Below are 19,754 nucleotides of genomic sequence, written 5' to 3'. Positions count from 1 at the left end.
ATTTTTTTTATAGTTCTCTTTTGAGTATTAAGTAGTCCTTCCTTATAAATAGCCCAGGTCGCATAAAAAAACAAACATGAGATAAAAAATTGGGTCCGGACTATTTTAAAATAATACCACCACTAGTAAAAAATAAACATAGCCTTAATCTTATACTCATGTAAGAATTCTCATCAAACTAAAATTATTCATTATTAAAAAAATTTAATAATTAAATATTTTATAATTTTTATCAAATTATAAATGCCCACAATTAAAAAATATCATAATTAACATTTAAATACAAAAATCAAAGAAAAATGCATGTAAAAAGCCTCTCTGCATAAAAGTCATGGTTGATTTTAGCAAACTTTGCTCAATTATGAGGAGTGTCTTCGAACACAACCTCCCTCCCCCCCCCCCCCCCCCCCCCCCAAACTGCCATTAGAAAGAAAACCAACTAATTTAATTTGAGAAAACACTCTGTCAAGTTTGAGCATATTGTAACAACTCTTCTCAACGATGAAAAATTGAGATACGCCTTATTTTCTCACTTAACCCACCCACCCCCCCCCCCCCTCTCCCTCCTCCTCCCAAAATAAGCGGAAAAAAAAGAAAATATGGGATGTGTCTTGGAAAACACCACTCAACTACATTAGTTTGAGAAATTCCCCTTAAGTTTGAATCTACCCCCCCCCCCCCCCCCCCCAAGTTTTGAAATTTTAAGAAATCATACTCTACGCGTAGAAAGCTAACATTGCTATGTCTAGTATGTCAGATGTCAAGTAGGTTACTAAGAAAAGACAAAGGGAAAGAGAGGAGAAAGAGCAAATAATTAAAAAACATTATAAATTGATCAAGATCTTTTATTTACAGATTGAGGATTTCTTTATATCTGAATTGGTTGATTTTCAAAAAGATATTTTAGTTATTTTTGAAATAATTCGGTGAGAAAATTGTGAAAGATAAGGGGGTTTTGTGAGACACTCCATAGTTGAGGGGGACACTTCGTAGTTGAGGGGGATTTCTCTAATTTCAAAGTTTAGTCGGATTATCTATAATATGCCCAAACTTGAGGGCAGGTTTCACAAATTAGAATAGTTAAGGGGTTTTTTTAAAGAAATCCACCATAGTTAAGGGAACTTTTCTAAAATTAACCCTAAAATCATATATGCAATTTGTTTCAAATTTTATTTAAAGTTGATCGATTAGTCTTTCTCTTAAAATATTATTGATGAATTGGTCAATTTTTTAATTTTTTAATTTGATATCATGTATTTACTGATTTTTATAAAAAGAGATTATTGATTTACCCTTGTCTTTTTTTAAAATATTAACAGAACATAAGACAATAAAAAATATAGATTATATAAAGATCTACAAAATTAGAAACTTTCCTATAATCAGAATATTCCTTGCAATCCATAAAAAAAATAAAAAATCATTTATACAAATTATTATCTTGAATTCCTCCTGGTTTATTTGATTATTCTAATAATTAGATTGAAATTACTAATGGGGTTTTAAGATTATTTTAGAAATAAATATTTATATTTTAAAATTATTTTATGGGTATTTTAAAATGACATATATCTTTCTAATTATGTTGAAATTCTATTTATTGCAAGCATCACAAGATTGAGATTCAAACATGAGATTGTGTTAGATTAAATCAATATGTAAAGACTTCATATCTCATCTAATTGTGAGTTTATTTGATTATTTCATGTTGCAGGGTTTAACCTAATATACTCTTTAGTTCATACCAAATCTCAAAAAAATAGTTTATAATAAAACATGAATGTAAGATGGTTATGCCAATTGACAAAGTCTACGTAGTTCCTACATTGAGGAGATATTTTCGGTGTTGTGATCACACAAAGAACAGCAATTTTTTTATCTACTTTTTTATTTTTAGATATTATAAAAAAAGGAGGGATATTACTAAGGAGGGTTTGATGGTTAAACTATCTAAATTTTGAGTTTTTGAAATTTTAAAATAAAAACTATTTACACACTCATTCATCAAGCCCACTTATTCCTTTTTTTCTTTTGATCTTAGAATATAATAAATGAAGAGGAATATTGTAGATGAGTAGTTGATGGTTAAACTAATACTGAAATTCAAATTTTAAAGTAAAAGTCATTCACCCCCTCACTTTGAATTTCATTTTTGTTTCAAACTATTTAAAGAAAAAACCTCAGCTCAAATTATCTAATTTTGATTATGTGCTATAATTCATTGTTATAAATCATTTATATGCTCATATCAATATAAAAATAGAGCAAAATGAAGTGAAAAATAGAAAAGAAGAAGCAATAGTTCAAAAAAAATCTGTTCAGTTCAATTTAAAGCTAGAGACCAAGCAAATCAGAAATAAAAAGAACCAAAACTCAGGCCTTCCAACCTAATAATGCGGGTTCACATAAACGCAATAACCAAGCATTTTATGCACGTCTGAAAAAATTGAAGATTCTAACATCCAACGACATCTGTAAAATGCATCAAATCATATTAAACAGAAGCTAACTGTACTATACATTAACGTATGCCATTGATACAACAAAGTGAGATACATCTCTATACATCATACAAAACTACATCATGAATGCTGAAATATGTTCTCTCATAGTAAAGATAAAATAACATTTTAGATGCTTAGCTTGGGTCGATAATCTGGAGTAGCAAATGGTTTTGTGAAATCATCGATACAAGCCATTCTAATTCTTTCGGGTGTTGCAGGATTATCGAGAGGGAACCAATCATGGTAACCTTCTTCTGCTCTTGCTGCTATTATTGCATCTTTAATAGCAAACAGGACTGCTGATGCCAAAAAGAATGGAGGCTCACCTACAGCCTTTGAAGAGTGAATTGCCTTTGGATTTGGAGCATTCTGGCAAAAAAAAAGAAACAATAAGGAAACAGAACTCGAATCAGAATACTTGTTCATATTATTGACATTGGAGTACCACTTATATACAGCTGAAAACCTATTGCGATGTAATACTTTCTGTACTCATTCCTCAAATAGTTGGCTAAATTATCAAATTATCGGTTTTCTTTTCTTTTCTTTTCTCCTTTTTCTTATACGTTAACAAGGACGCATAGAGACCAATTAAGGAAAATTTTATTCATTGGACTAGCTAGTAATAATTTGAGGCATCATTCGCCCCACGCTATCCACTTCAACAACAAAGAGGAGTTCCCCAGGAATCTTTTCAGTGAACAACTACCTCGATGGGGAGGGCCATCCTGTTTAGTAATTGTAAATTTTATATCAGATAACAATTTCCACAGCTTCAAAACTTAACTACCTGAAAGGACCTCAAGTTTCTCCAAATGCAAAAAGCATAGTTACACAACATATTTTTAACTTCAATCACCCTGTATTTTAGTTTTCTTGTCATCGAAATGGATTTTGTTATAAAAGTATTTAAAGGAATCCAGCAAACCAAATTGGAATAAACTAAGGTAACATGTCACATTAAAATTTTCCCAAAGAATTATGACTAAAATGTTTCTTAAATAGATGCTTTGACTACCCATGTTACTGATGAATTATAGTTCAGACATCGGCAGTATTTAAAAAGGGAATTGAGCACCAACATGCAAAGAAACAGGTTTACTGCAAATGATTGAAGAATATTGGTACCATCCAAAGAAAATAAAGTTATTGTTTTGATACCTTGAGAAGTGAAACCTTGAATTTGAGAGGTACATCATTCATAGAAGGAATTTTGTACGTGCCGGGTCCAGAAGTGTATAGGCTTCCATTCCTAATCCACTTATGATCTGGATCTCCCCATTTTAGCTCTTCCAAGGCAACCCAGCCTAAACCTTGAACAAAAGCTCCTTCAATCTGACAAGCAATAAGATAGTAAAAAATTAAATAATGTACATGTTCAGAAAATGTATTTTAAACCAAAATTTTGGTTTCAATGATCTTTCTTTCATGCCCGCGGCTGTAATCATATTTCTAAATATAGGAAATCTAGAAGATGAGAGGTGGGCTGGGCGTAAGATCTACAGGGGTGAAATAAGTGGGGCCACAAAGGGAGAAATCAGATCTTAAACAGTACTTCATAAAAGAGGTATAGGCAGTGCACACAGCTGAAACTGACGTCTACATACCAATTTCAATGGCATTGACAATGAGGGGGGGAAATTACCATATTCATCACTGTAATGTTTCTTCGATTATATAATACACATGCCTGAAAACTTCCAGCAAAGTGAAAAAAAAAAGTTGCTAGGAGAGCAATGCCTAACACCAAGAATAGGAAAATCACATCTTTTTAAAGGGAATAAGCATAATATATAAATACTATTCTAATCAGACAACTTCCACAGGTTTCTAATCAGACAACTTCTACAGGTTTCTAATCAAACAACTTCCACAGTCTGCAGGAACATGGCCCATGTCAGTTATGCCCCAACAATCTTCCTTGGGATAGCTATTATTCATGCATTTCTACCTTCCATGTTATTCTTCATACCAAACTCATTTATTTTTTAGATGACTTAATCTTAAAAATAGTTAGATAGGTATTTCTTTTCATTATTTTATTTTTCTTTTTGTTTCAAATGAAAAATGATATTGATTAGTGTTCATTTGGAATCGGTATTTATCAAATCTTAGCATTACCATAATATGTGTGCAACAATTTTAATATTGAGTCCCGTACATCGCACCGGGAATAACCAGGTTAGGAAGCTAATCAGAGTGAATTTGTGCATGGTACAAGGGATAAGATGGTAGAGGCAGCTGCCACTAGGATTAGAGATGCAATAAAACATAGTTGCTTCAACAATTAACAAAGGAGATAGACAATTGATAACATAACTGAGGGAAAACTCTTAAGAAGGGTGGCAAAGATCATCAATTTAGCCTGAGCAGAAGAATTGGAATACATGTTTTTGCTCTCTTGTCATACTATTCAGACTCAGAACAGATGGTTAACAGAAGAGTAGCCCCATGCTCTATACTTGTAAAACAAGTTCTACTTTGAGTTTTGAAAGTCACAAATATTAACATATTAAGAGCAGCAAGCTTTCCAATTAATATAATAGAAAACATCAAGTTGCTAAGTAATCAAGACTTAAACAGATGATGTTAAAAAAAATGGAAAATGTCAGAAAATTTCATTCAACCACTTTAAAGTACTCGAAAGTCGAAGAATGTTACAAAAAAATGAAGCAGACCAATAACTCAACTATAATGCTAGGAGTAAAGGTACACCAACACCTACCAACAAGAATGAATCTTTTATCCCCAACTTTACATGAACCCTTACTCTTCCATTTAGTTCTGCTAAGTGTCTGTCTCCTCCATGGAATTAACCATTATTGCATCCTCCTTAATTGTTTCCCACCTCTGTAATTGTAATAAATTATGGAAAACAGCCTTAATTAGCCATTTATCACTTTACATCTACAATGTTTTTTTAGCATGTACACCTTTCCCTGTGAATCTTTGCAATGTTGTTAATGTTGCACTTTGTGAATTATGATTTTCACCTAATCTTCTCCTCTATCTTCTCCCTTATTTTCCAGACTCTGCTCAACAATCCTTCCCTTCTCTTCACTGTCCTCAATCTCCTTCGTCAAGCAAAACACAAAGTAAAACCCAAATCTAAGCCTTTCTCTATAACTAAACAAAAACTAAAATGCCTCTTCATTTTCCGTTTTCTCTTTCCTATTCCTCTTGTTCTCTCTGCTAAACCCAAACCATCCTCTATTTCTATGTTAGAATATAAATCAATGACCCTCAACTATCACCATTACTTTAGAGTTTTAGTGTAGTTGCAGGGTCATTAACATGGAACCAAAGCAACCCAGTTCGAATCCCACTGGCCACTTAGTTTAATGCGAATTTAAAAAATAAAAAAAAAAATTGATACCGCTGCGTGTCTAGGTTTCAACCCATAAATGGGTGCTCAACCTGTAAAGACATGTTAGAATATAGAACAATAAACCTCAACTCTTACCATAACCTTAGAACATAGTTGCATGGAACGCGGTTCATTCCGGTTCATGGGACGGATATAGAAGCGTGGTACGCCACTCATTAAGAATCGGGTATCAGGGAGGTAAGCTTATACGGTACGCAAGGGTACGTTGTTCGCTTTAGGTTCGGTTCTTAAACGTAGGAATTAAAGTTTTTGCAAGAGTTAAATTTAAGAAATGTGCTAGTAGATATTAGTAGTGGTAAAAGAACCTTAAAAATCATATTGCAATAAGGTATGCATACTTTATTTGCTGAATTTCTTGCATTTTTGTTGTTCTGTATTAAAAGAGATTTTTTTTTTAATTTTAACTGGTTTGAATTTTAAATTGGGTCGCTAGAGTTGGTGAATCCGGTCATGTTCCATCCGAATCTGGGACGATTTAACCTAGACCGTGGTTTGTTATAGAGTCCCAAGATCCCAACTTCTATGCTTTAGAGTTTTGGTGTAGTGGGTCGTTAATATTCTCTCTTCTACCTTGAGACCAAGACTCCCCACCTCTTCTCCCTAATGATCAAGCCCAACCTAGACAGATCTTCCTTCTCCTTCTCCTCTTCCTTCTCATTCTCAATACCAAGCCTGAAGTAAACTTAAACATGCTTCCTCTCTCCTCCAGTTCACAAATCTAGTCCAAACTGAGACCCTTTCCTTCATCCCTTTATATTCCCTCTCTCATACTCCTTCCTCTCTTCCTTCCTCTTTTCGCTTATCCCTGATTACAAAAATCTGGTCATGGTTAAATTTGGGTTTTTTTTTCTAGTTCACAGAAATTAAATACTTTATCCAACTAAATTGGATATTTTCAGTAAGTAAACATTAAAATAACAATAACGTCATAATACCTGTCCAACATCTATAGCTGGATTAAGAGAATGTCCAAGGTCCATAACGATATCTGCTTTCCTTGTGTGGAAATCTCCGGTCAAAATGTCCACCTCGACTTCGGCAAATGCTGCTCCATATGTGAAGTAGCTAAATGGTAATCCTTTACCAACTTTCCAGTCAAATCCAATATCAGGTGTGATGTAGAATCCATGAGCTGAAAGGTCTATCCGCTCCATAAAGCATGTGCGCACCAACTAATGATTAGGAAAGAAAACAACACCAAACTTTAGCTCCAGTAGAGGTGAATTAAAACAATTTATGTAAGTTTGCAAATGCAAAAGAAAGATTAAGATAAAAACATATTAATGTCGTGATAAATTCGTACAAAACCATTATTCAAAAGAAATAGAAAACTAACGCCTTGAACAGGAAAACCTAGTGAGATTCACCAGGGAAAATCACATTTCCACTAACAAAATGAATAATCCATATCCTGTAACTATATTTTCATATCAGTATCTTACACATCGCAATGAGAATTTTGCAAACACATCCACAAAATTACAGCACTACATCTATCCCTTCCATGACCATGCTATATCCCCAGTGGGTTCATGATGACGCTTGCAGAGCTGTGTCCCTCATAGCTGTAATAATCTCGAGAATATGCCTATTTTGCAACTATCTTGCTACACAAATGTACTCATCTCCAGTAAAGTTTGGATAGTGCTCCCAACTTTCATTTCAAAAGAATCACCAGATTACTATTGTGACTATCATCATTTGGGACCTAAGTTGCACGGAACTGGTATGGATAATGGTACGGGAGCGGGTACGGGTACGGGACATGGCAAACTTGTAAGATGCAGGACATTGGGACATGACTAGATATATGTGTTGAAATTAATAATTTACACGAGATTATTATTGATTTCACATTTTAAGTTTCTTTTATTAGGTTGATTTTATAAATTGGAAAATTCTCATTATTGAACTAGACACTCAAACGATCATTTTAAATTGTAGCTTTGAACTTGTGTATGGGTTGAAATAAGCCTGACTCGTGTCTAACAAGTTTCAAGAAATGGATATTAAGTGTAGGATATACGTCCAAAAAATGGATGACAAGTGTTTTAAATTAAAACATATATCATATACTTGAGTACATGTCTGAATAAATGTACGCATATATCCAAGGAGTGTCCGTGAAGTTTTGGTATAGATACGTATCAGGTACATGTCGGGTTCGGGTATGGGTTCATGATAGAAGTACCCGCATAACGTAGTTTGGGACAAACTAGATAATATCGTGAATAGAAAAGCCATGTTTCCATTATTACACTGACATGCTCACCATAACCGTGTCTAACCTAAATTGTATCCTATTTTTCCTTGAGTTGAACTTTTACCTACTAGTCAGTTGCTATTTCTTGTTATGGTAGTTGTTTGGGAAACATCACCATCATTTCAAGTTTCAACACTGAGTGAAATGCAACCTGGCTCACACTGTTAGATATAGGTACCCTGCATGCAATAATTGTATATTGTAACAGGACCTATATGAATATAATATCCTTGTTCAAAATGATAGTATGCTATTTTGGTCAGATTTATCTGGTATTTTAATACAAATAAAGTCCTTAGAATGATACTAGACTATCAGACATTTCGGATATGATCGTAATGAAGAGATCTGATTTGTCGCTAACGTATATTCTAAAATATTCCTAGTCGATGAAGTGTTGAAATGGGACACCATCACTTTGGGAAGATTAGTGTATACTCTATTCCTCCTTTGGTAGGATGATGATCCATCTCTTAGATCATTGATGTGATACATCAAGATATAGTATACAGGTGACTCATTAGTGAATGAGTTGACTAAACGACTCACTGAGAACATCTAGTTGGTAATTATACTTAACTGTCAAATAAAAGTTCTCAAGTGATATAGTACATAGTAGTCTCTTGACCTGAGGCACTGTCAAATAAAAGTTCTCAAGTGATATAGTACATAGTAGTCTCTTGACCTGAGGCATGAGTGTAATATGTTACATGTCGGTATAAGTGTATTTAGACTTTTACCTAACCACAGTTCTCATTGAGTTATGCATAACGGTTCTTGTTGGGTGAATCCTGAGACATAAGTAGATATTGAGATGCCAAGATGGGATTCGTCTCTCCCAGTATAAGGGGTTGATGTCATAAGATTGTTTGATATAACTATAGCCAGAAAATCCTTGACCGAGGTAAATAAGATAAACTGCATGTCAGTTTGATCTTATAGGTTATGAGTTTAATATCAACAAACACTAATCGAGCTATTAGGTTTGACAGTTTTCCATGCCCTAGGCTCGATAGTTTGACATTGTTTGATGAAGAGACCGGACTGTACAATATTATCACTGAGTGGTCCTGATAAAATTATGTTAGCATCTTACAGACATTTATCATAACTTATATCTGGATAGTCTTTATGTGTAGCTAACACCTCTGTTGTACTTGTGGATATCATCCACTACCGAGTTCTTAAGTTGGGCCCTAGAGTCACACCAAGCGCGTACTTGAATCCTATGAAACATAATTTATAAAGTAATACGTATGATTGATACACATATATGATTTTACCGGATACACATAAACGGTTATGTATATCGGTAAAATCGGAATGCTATGTGTTTAGGAAAGAAATTCCAGTATTTTTTCCATAAAGTACTTTTAGTCAACTAGTTACCTTTTTGATCAATAGTTGACTTTTGGTCAACTCATTGACTTTTTGGTCATATGATGACTTATTAGTCAATAATTGAAAAATTACGAAATACCGTATTTATGAATACCATATTGATGTAGTATTTTTATTTATGAAAATACATACTTTATTATACTTTGATTAATGAGTCATGAGATGAGTCATTAAGGTGGTATGGTTTGGAAACATGGTTTTAGCACATAGTTTTGATTCTTCATGACTATTTGCATGATTCATGAGATGAGTCATTGCATGACTCATGAAAGGAATCATTATATTTAGATGACTCATGGCATGACTCATGAGATGAGTCATGACATATCTCACTCTATATATATGAGCTCTCTCTTATGAAAAGATTAATGAAAAATTGGCTAAGTGATTTTTTCCATAAGAGAATAAAAAAGAGAGCTCTACCTCTTACTAAACTCTAGCAATCTTTGAGTAAGAGGAAATAGTAAGATTTTAAAGTACCCCGGGGTGGATATCTTACATTGTGCCTCAAGAAGACTCCGATTTTATCAAGCTCACTTGAAGACTTGGAGATCCACTATAAGAAGGTTTACAACAACAAGGAGCAAGAGCTAGGGGTTGTTCGATCTTCCACCGAATCACGCTTCGAAAGTATGACTTTCTAATTCTTGTATGCTCTCTTTAATATAGGGATCATGTTAGATTTAATTAGGATGGTCCTAGCTTGTTTTTCATGCTCTCTACATGTTTAGTATTATTATACATAGTCTTCCGTTGCGTATTTTGCATGTATTTAGCACGAATTTCCAACACATGCATCATACCTTCACTGAAGAAAAGTGAAAAGGAAGATGAAATGGATCATATATGCTAATTATGTGCCATCTAAAGGATTGTATTCACTAAAACGTGCTATATCCAATAATAATGTATGTTTCATCATGTTCTAATTGGAAAATCCAAAAATGTTCAGATCTTACCATAGCATAACTTTTGGATTCCCACTGTCTATAAATAAAATTAAGAAATAAATCAGTAAAATGCAATTTCCTTTTGATAGCATAATTATATACTCAAATAAAAACTCAAGGATTGATTTGTGTAGGAGAACCTATGAATAAGATTGAACTGTAGGAAAGAACATATTGATAAAGCTTCATTGATATGCATAATGATTCACGCTTTTTACCACCGCACACATAATTGGAGGAAAGGGTACAAGGAAAATATGTGGCTGAGAAGCTGGGATAGTGGTGGGTGACTCCATGGAAATAATGGAAACAATACCTCAGAAAAAGAAGCAAGATTATGTCTGCTGGCTATAGGTTTCATGCGTGCCTTAATTTGTTCACAAGCATCTAAAACTGCTGCACCATACATGTCAGAGCTTGCAGAAGCTGCAGTTGGTGACGAATTTGGTACCTGCAGTAGTAAAAGGAATCAATAGAAGTCCGGCACAGATAAGCTTTTTGTTATCATGGCTTGTAGGGAACATACGATCTAAATAAGAAAGGTCAAGGAAATATCTACTTACCTTATCTGTACTTGTCTCTGATATAAATACAGAACTAAGAGGAATATCAAAAGATGAGGCTGCAATTTGTGCAATTTTGGTGTGTAAGCCTTGTCCCATTTCAACACCTCCATGTGTCACTAGAACAGTCCCATCAAGATAAACTTGTACAAGAGCACCAGCCTATAGCCATAAGGATATTTGTCAGTGGCATGAACATGAGGCACAAGGAAATCATGTTGCACTTTTGACTGTGAGAATAAAATCATTATGGCCACAAAAAAGCAAGAAAAAAAAACAGCTAAAGTCCGAACTATTTAAGCTTCAAAATATAGCCCAGTTCACCTGGTTCATGTGTTTTGTGGTGAAGGAGATGCCAAATTTGGTCGGGATCATTGCAACTCCACGCTTTCTCCAGCGATTTTGGTGGTTAAAGTGGTCGACAGTTTCACGACACTTTGGGAAATCACAGGACGATCTTAGTTCACCCCACACCTGACTCAACGTACAATTTTTTATTTTCTGCCCATAGTGCAGAATATGTCCTTCATGGTGAAAGTTGATCTCCTGGTTATCAAGTCCACAAATAGAAAATGAGATATTATGAATATTATAATAAATATAAGAATCTTTATAATTCAAAGTCATGCATGATAAAAATAAAAAAAAGACTACCCGTATCTTTTCAGGGCTTTTCTGCAGCTCCATTGCAACTCTTTGGACCCAATTTTCAGCAATTAGCATTCCCTGAGGACCACCAAATCCCCGGAAAGCCGTGTTACTTGGAAAATTTGTGAAGCAGACTTGCCCTTTAACCCTGATATTTGGTATTGCATAAGCATTATCCGAATGAAACATGGCACGCTCAAGGACCGATGAGGACAGGTCCAACGAATTTCCACCATTGTTAAATAACTCCAGATCCAATGCCATAATTTCTCCAGAATTCCTGAATCCAACCTGGTACGAGTCCAAAATTTTCCAACGTTAATGAATATAAGCTTCATACTACATCCATGAGGTGAAAATTAATGCGCCAAGAGTTTAAGGTCATCTTATTATTTTTGTAAACTAATAAGGTATAAACTATGTTCTTTTACAAAGGGAATAAATAAGCAACTGTTACTTAATAATGTTGCAGCCATATAATGTTTAAATCAATAAAACATAAGTTGAATCATGAAAGAAATAGGTCTCTGTGATTAAGGGTATGAGAGGACATCCAGGAACTTCCAAAGTTGATCATCTTCATGACTCGAGTGGTTCTGATGCCGATATGTCCCAAAAGAACTAAGGTGAAGCGGAGTGTGCCAGATTGGATTTCAAAAACATTATAAATATTGAAAATCAAGGAATAAGCATTCTCAACTTTGAATATCATGTATTCAGTGGTTCAAGGTTGTATACATCAAGCCTTCCAACAGGGTGGAAAGCTAAAAAAAATGTTGAGGAAGAAAAATAATAGACACATGTAAACACAGAGGATACATATAGGTTTTACATGTTTCTACCACAAGTCTAAATATGTGGATGCTCCAACATTTACCTCAAAAATATACCAACTGTATACAAGTTGAACTTTAGTCTACATTGTCAGTTAAGTACCTTGTATCTCCCAAGGAAACTGTGACGCTGCCCTGTTATCATCATGTCTATGTCCCTGTCTAAGGTAATTTTCACCGGTTGCTTCAGAAGATACGATGGTACACAAGCTGCTGCAGCAATGAAGGCAGATCTTGTTTCTTTTCCACCAAACCCACCACCAATGCGTTTAGTTTTACAAACTACTTTAGAGAATGGCAAATCAAGAACTCGTGCAACAGTTTCCTGGTGCTTCTGGGGGGCCTGCACAATAAGGAAAAGGAATAATGTCATTACAAATGAAAGTGGGTTCCGCCTAGAGTCCATGCAATTAAAACAGAAAAAAAATCTGCGAAAGTACTTCCCAGATATATGGAAACATAGTAAAGTGAACTCTCCAAACATATAATATCAGTTGTAGCTATAATAAGGAATTTTACAGTGAAGAAAAGTGAAGAAAAATGCATTGCAGATGTAGGACAAAAAGCTATGTAGGATCGCAAAGTCACTGTTTCTGATTGGGCCGAAATTCGCACAGCTAAAGCGAAATGGGCCAACGAGCAAGACTCATATCTTCGCCATGAGATCCACTGTTTTTTGGGCATTTGAGATCATTTAGGGCCTCAAATTTGCAGTTTACTGTTTTATTATTTTCTGTTGGGTAATTTAGTAATTTTGTTTTAAACTTCTTTTAGGACTTTAGGGTTTTCCTTTAAATACTTTGTAATTTTGCATTGTCATCATCTTTAGAATTGAATAAATTTCTCTTGAATAAATTTTATCTTTGAAAAAGTCCTCGGGGTAAAGCTTTCTTGGAAGAAATCCTTGTGGTAAGGCTTCTTTGTTTTCATTGCTGCGTTAGTTGGCATCAAAGCAGGTTCGTCCTGCGCAATGGCTAAGAACAACAATGATCCTAATATTATATTCCTCCAAACACTCTAATTGATGAAATAGCAGATGTAACAATAACTAAAATAATCACGACAACAACATGAGTTGATGATGGAAGCGCTTCAGGACTTGCACATTGAGAATAACCCTAGGGAACAGGCTGTTCCCCTGGCTGGAGGACCTGTTGGAGGCGGAGCTAATCCTCACGATCCGCCGACTAGGGTTGGTTTGGATTCAGATTTAGAAGGGGAGGAAGATTTCGCTTTTGGTCAGAACAATGTTCAGTTTCTTGCTCCTAGTTAGTACAATGATCGGTTTTCGAAGATCAAGGTTGATCTCCATTTCTTTAGCGGAAATATAGACGTGGAGGATTTTCTAAATTGGCTTGCTGAGGTCGATAAATATTTTGACTTAATGAGAATTGCTGATAATTTAAAGGTTAAGTATGTGGCCTATAAATTACGTAGTGGAGCTTCTGCTTGGTGGGAGCAATTTCAAAACAATCGCAAGCGCCAAGGAAAGCAACATGTTTTGCACTTGGAGACGTATAAGGGAGGCGCGATGTCTACGATTTCTTCCGACAGATTATGATCAAATCCTTTATCAGAAGTTTGAGGATTGCAAGCATGAGGATCGAACAGTCCAACAGTATACCCAGGAGTTTTATAGAATATCGACGCGAAACAATTTGAGCAAAACAGAGAGACAACAGATTACTAGGTTTATGGGTGGACTTCGCACCGCGATCAAGGATCAAGTGCAGTTGACGACTGTATATAGTGTGGACGAAGCAATTAATCGTTCCATGAAGGTGAAAGTGCAACTCACCTGATCTAACAGACATCAATCTGATTACAGGAGATTTGATGAATCATCGAGGTCAAAATACAAGGTATAAGCAGATTGATAACCAGAAGGTCATTCAAAAGGCTGCAGATGATAAGATGGACTTAGCAAAGAAAGGGAATCAGAATTTCTAGAACCAGCCGCCAAGAGGAGTTCAGCAGAATCGACAGAATAATAATCCATACGCTTGAACTCATGAGACTAAATGCTATCGTTGCGGGCATCTATCAAATAATTGTTCTAACTGTGGTAGAGTTAATACAGTTGAAAGGGAGGACGGCGAGAAAGGTGAGCTTGAAACTGAGGTCGAACACCATATAGTTAATCCTGATAATGTGTATGACGATGAAGAGCGCGAGGTGCGTGTAATGCGCAGATTGATGTTGGCAACAAAAAGGGTGGCTAAGGACCCACAAAGGCATAATCTTTTCCGAAGTCGTTGCAAAATGAACTAGCACGAGATTGAGTTAATAATTGATAGTGGTAGTCAAGAGAACTTGATTTTTAAGAAGCAATAGATAGGCTAAAGTTGACTAAAGTTGAATGTGCAGAAGCACCCTTCCCCTTAAAAAGACAGCTGGATTAAATCTGTGAGTGATATCAAGGTCAGCGAACAGAGCATAGTCAATTTTTCTATTAGTAGATGTTGGAGATATTGATATTGTGACTATTTTCTAGGGATCCTAATATTGTAAGTATGGTGTATATTTAGGTTTCCTATTTTTAGATGATTTGATATTAATTTCCTTCTTTAAGAAGGAAACAAATTCCTTAGATTAAGCAGATTGATACTGCCTAACGTGTATATATATATTAGGACTGTTTTGTACAGAATAAGGAAGTGAATAAAATCCTAAAATTCACATGGTATCAGAGCTTTGTTTCTGAAAACCTTCAACCCTAATTCATACTGCTTTTCCGACAGTAACCATATATCTCTTATAGCTTTTTCCGGTAGTATCTTCTCCCATCCATCATGACAACTCCTTCCAAACCTACCAGTTCTGATGCAACCTCAGATGAGATATCTAGCCTTGAAACAGCAGTCCTTGGCGACAATGGGGGGGATCCTCCGAACTTTCCTCACATGTCTATTACTTCATACAAGCTCAACGGTCGAAACTATCTTCAGCGGTCCCAATCGGTGCTCTTGTATATCTGCAGTAGAGAGAAGGAGGGTTATCTCACCAATGAAGTCACCAAACCGGAGGAGACGGCAGATGAATATCGAACTTGGAAGAAGGAGAATAGCCAGGTAATGTCTTGGCTGATAAACTCCATGATGCCTAACATTGGAGAAAATTTTTTTCTACTTGAAACAGCAGCAGAGGTATGGGAGACATCAAAGGAAACTTACTCCCACAAAGATAATACTCCTGAACTTGTAACAATCGAAGATGCGTTGCATAATTTGAGGCAGGGTGATCTCTCAGTGACAGATTATTACAACAAGCTTCAACGATACTGGCAACAACTTGATGCATTTGAGAAATACAAGTGGAGCACTGCTGATGATTTACAACAATATAAGAAGATTATTGAGACAAAAAGGGTGTACAAGTTTTGTTTGGGATTAAATTCAAATCTTGATGCTGTGAGGAGTAGGATTTTTGGGACAAAACCACTGCCTAATCTTCGAGAGGCATTTTCTGAAATCAGACATGAAGAGAGTCGCAGAACCTTGATGCTAGGGGCTAAATCTAAAGAACCAAAGGAAGCGGGAGGTGAGGCTTCAGCCGTGGCAGCACGCAGTACTTCAGAGGCACGAAAAGGCGGCCGGTCATGGTGTGATCACTGTCGAAAACCTAGCCATATCAAGGACAAGTGCTAGAAAATTTATGGAAAACCGACGGATTGGAAACCAGCCAAGGAACGAGATAGCAAAGCCAATCTACCATCCTCTTCTGTGGCTGAACCATTCAACAAGGAACAATTGGAAGTACTGCAGAAACTCATTGCTCAGGGACAGACCAGCCAAATGATAATAGGTTCAGGGACGATTGCACAAAAAGGTAATTTTCTTACTGCACTAGCTACAAATCAAGGCACATCTCATTCATGGATTGTGGATTCCGGAGCATCGGATCACATGACTGGTAATAGAAAACTTTTCAATCAGTTTTCAGCTTATAGCAATAGTCCTCATGTACGAATAGCGGATGGATCCTTGTCTAAAGTAATGGGGATTGGTTCCGTAATTATTTCTGCCGATTTTGTACGAATAGCGGATGGATCCTTGTCTAAAGTAATGGGGATTGGTTCCGTAATTATTTCTGCCGATTTGACTTTAAATTCAGTCTTGTATGTGCCTAAGCTAACCTGCAATCTCTTATCAGTAAGTAAACTCACTAAGGATTTGAATTGTGCGGCTGATTTTCGATCAAATGCTTGTGTTTTTCAGGATTTGCACTCGGGGAAGATGATTGGCAGTGCTAAAGGCTGTGCAGGACTCTATTTTCTAGAAGTTCAACCCTCTCCAATAAGTAAAGCATCAACAACAGTGAGTAGTAGTTCTTATGTCAACAGTGTTAGCAAAAATGAGTCTGTTAGAGTGTCTAGTCCAAGTCAGGATGTTATGTTATGGCACTATAGACTAGGTCATCCAAACTTTATGTATCTTGCTAAGTTGTTTCCATCGTTGTTCAGTAATAAAAGTCCTAGTGATTTCCAATGTAATATTTGTCAATTCTCTAAACATTTTCGTACCAGTTTTCCAAATCAGTTTTATAAGTCAACCAAGCCATTCTCTATGGTGCATAGTGATGTTTGGGGACCATCACAAACTCCTAATATCACTAATGCTCGGTGGTTTGTTTCATTTATTGATGATCATACTCGACTCACATGGATATTTCTCATGAAACACAAATCTGAGGTCTCTCAAATTTTCAAAAACTTTAATATCATGATTCAAACCCCATTTAATTCTAAAATTCAGATTTTAAGAACTAACAATGATAAGGAGTTCTTTAATTCTACTCTTAGCAATTACTTTTTGAGTGAGGGTATCATTCACCAAAGCTCATGTGTTGATACCCCACAACAAAATGGAATTGCTGAGCGAAAGAATAGACATATCCTTGAAGTTGCCCGATCTTTGTTATTTTCTACAAACATGCCAAAACGATTTTGGGGTGACGCTGTTCTTACAGCAGCCTATCTGATAAATAGGCTCCCTTCCAAAGTTCTGAATTTTTTCACTCAAACTCAAAAACTTCTTGAAGTTTATCCTCACTGTCACCTCATATCTAATTTACCACAAAAAAAATTTGGGTGTACTGTTTTTATCCATCTTCACAAACACACAAGAGGTAAATTGGATAAGAGGTCTGTTCGTGGTGTGTTTCTCGGTTATTCTTCACATCACAAAAGTTATAAGTGTTTTTGCCCTGAAAATAACAAGTTTTATCACAGCTTGGATGTCACTTTCTTTGAGACAACTCCATATTTCAATAAAACTGCTCTTAAGGGGGAGAATTTAGGTGAATATCAGTTTTTGGGATCTGAAAGACCTACTTTGACTTCATCTTCAACACTTGAGAGTTTGGATGATGTGTTTTTGACTCCTTATGATATTGAATTTCTTGACAGCCCTAGTGTCAGTCTAAAACAGCCTCCTCAACCTAGTCAACCAAAATCAGACTTGTTAGATCATCCTAGTGTTGTTCAATCTAATCAGACTGATCATGATAACAACTTATCCCCTTTTGTTAGTGAGCCTAAGAAACCTACAGTTACTGCTGATGATCAAAACATAATTATTTATCAAATGAGACGGGGAAGACAGAAGGAAACAGAGGTTCAGACACAACCTATACCACTTCAAACATCTGAACCTGAGTCCAAGTCTCATGAAACTCATACACAGGCTGAAGATAAAAATTCTTCTAACAGTACAGATTCTGAGAGTGCACAAACTGATGATGATTTGCCTATTGCAATTCGAAAAGGGGTCAGAGACTGCAGGAGTAGGCCGTTATATCCTGTTAGCAAGTATGTCAGTTATGATGGGCTGTCTCAAGGGTATAGGTCTTTTATTGTAAAAATCTCAGACATACACATTCTCAATAGCGTGCAAGAAGCATTGTCAGTAGAAGAATGAAAAAAGACTGTAGAAGAAGAATTGAAAGCCCTAGAAAAGAACCAAACCTGGGAACTATGTGATTTGCCGAGTGGAAAGAAGCCAGTTGGTTGCAAATGGGTCTTCACTGTGAAAACCAAAGCTGATGGCAGCATTGAGAGGTTTAAAGCAAGATTGGTTGCTAAAGGGTTCACTCAATCATATGGCATTGACTATCTGAAAACTTTTGCACCTGTGGTAAAGTTGAATTCTATCCGGGTTCTACTATCTCTAGCAGCAAATCTTGACTGGCCAATCTACCAACTAGATGTCAAGAATACATTTTTGAACGGCAATCTAGAAGAAGAGGTGTATATGGAGGTTCCTCCTGGGACTGAAAATGATGCTAATAGAGGAAAGGTGTGCAGGTTGAAGAGATCGTTGTATGGTCTCAAACAATCTCCAAGAGCATGGTTTAAGAAATTTTCTAAGGTGCTAAAACAGCATGGGTACACTCAAGGTCAGGCAGATCACACAATGTTCATAAAACATTCTTCTGTTGGTAAGATGACAGTATTAATAGTCTATGTGGATGATATTGTACTCACAGGGGACTATGAAGAGGAAATACCCAAAATTAAAAAGGTTCTCACAAAAGAGTTCGAGATCAAAGATCTAGGAAACATAAAGTACTTCCTTGGGATGGAGATAGCTAGGTCAAAGAAAGGAATTTTTGTCTCACAAAGAAAGTATGTGTTAGACCTACTGAAAGACACTGCCATGCTTAACTGCAAACCAACTGACACACCAATGGACTCTACTACTAAATTTGGGTCAATTCAAGAAAGTTCTCCTATTGAAAAGGGGAGATATCAAAGACTTGTAAGGAAGTTGATCTTTCTCATACAAGACCTGATATTGCCTTCTCGGTGAGTTTAGTAAGTCAGTACATGAATAATCCTACTGAGGAACACATGACAGCGGTTCAAAGGATTCTGAGATACCTAAAAATGACACCTGGTAAGGGGCTGTTTTTCAAGAAAAATGCAGCGAGAGGAGTTGAAGTATACTCAGATGCAGATTGGGCCGGATCTATAACTGATAGAAGATCTACCTCAGGGTTGTGTACTTATGTCTGGAGTAATTTAACAACTTGGAGGAGTAAAAAGCAATCAGTTGTGGCGAGAAGTAGTGTTGAGGCTGAGTTTAGAGCCATGGCTCAAGGGATTTGTGAAGGAATATGGCTGAAACGATTGCTAGTTGAGTTAAAGGTTCCTATAGATGGTTCAATCAAGCTACTAAGTGATAGCCAACCAGCAATAAGCATT

General features: G+C 36.0%; 1 protein-coding gene across 1 annotated transcript in view; it reads right to left on the bottom strand.

The window, feature by feature from the left end:
• The window catches only part of LOC109834378 (xanthine dehydrogenase-like), a 24,765-nt gene continuing 7,482 nt past the window's right edge, over positions 2,472 to 19,754 (bottom strand). Inside the window, exons 7-14 of the mRNA XM_020402384.1 lie at positions 12,654 to 12,893; positions 11,724 to 12,008; positions 11,394 to 11,615; positions 11,070 to 11,231; positions 10,823 to 10,957; positions 6,828 to 7,064; positions 3,666 to 3,839; positions 2,472 to 2,873 (exon numbers count right to left, since the gene is read on the bottom strand). Coding sequence (XP_020257973.1) covers positions 2,631 to 2,873; positions 3,666 to 3,839; positions 6,828 to 7,064; positions 10,823 to 10,957; positions 11,070 to 11,231; positions 11,394 to 11,615; positions 11,724 to 12,008; positions 12,654 to 12,893 — 1,698 coding nt within the window. The 3' untranslated portion in view covers positions 2,472 to 2,630. The remainder of the gene's footprint in view (positions 2,874 to 3,665; positions 3,840 to 6,827; positions 7,065 to 10,822; positions 10,958 to 11,069; positions 11,232 to 11,393; positions 11,616 to 11,723; positions 12,009 to 12,653; positions 12,894 to 19,754) is intronic.

This window comes from Asparagus officinalis, chromosome 3, assembly GCF_001876935.1.
Source record: "Asparagus officinalis chromosome 3, Aspof.V1, whole genome shotgun sequence".
NCBI classification, from domain to species: Eukaryota; Viridiplantae; Streptophyta; class Magnoliopsida; order Asparagales; family Asparagaceae; genus Asparagus; species Asparagus officinalis.
The sequence above is the reverse complement of the archived record's forward strand: the minus strand, read 5'-3'. Positions and strand labels throughout refer to the sequence as shown.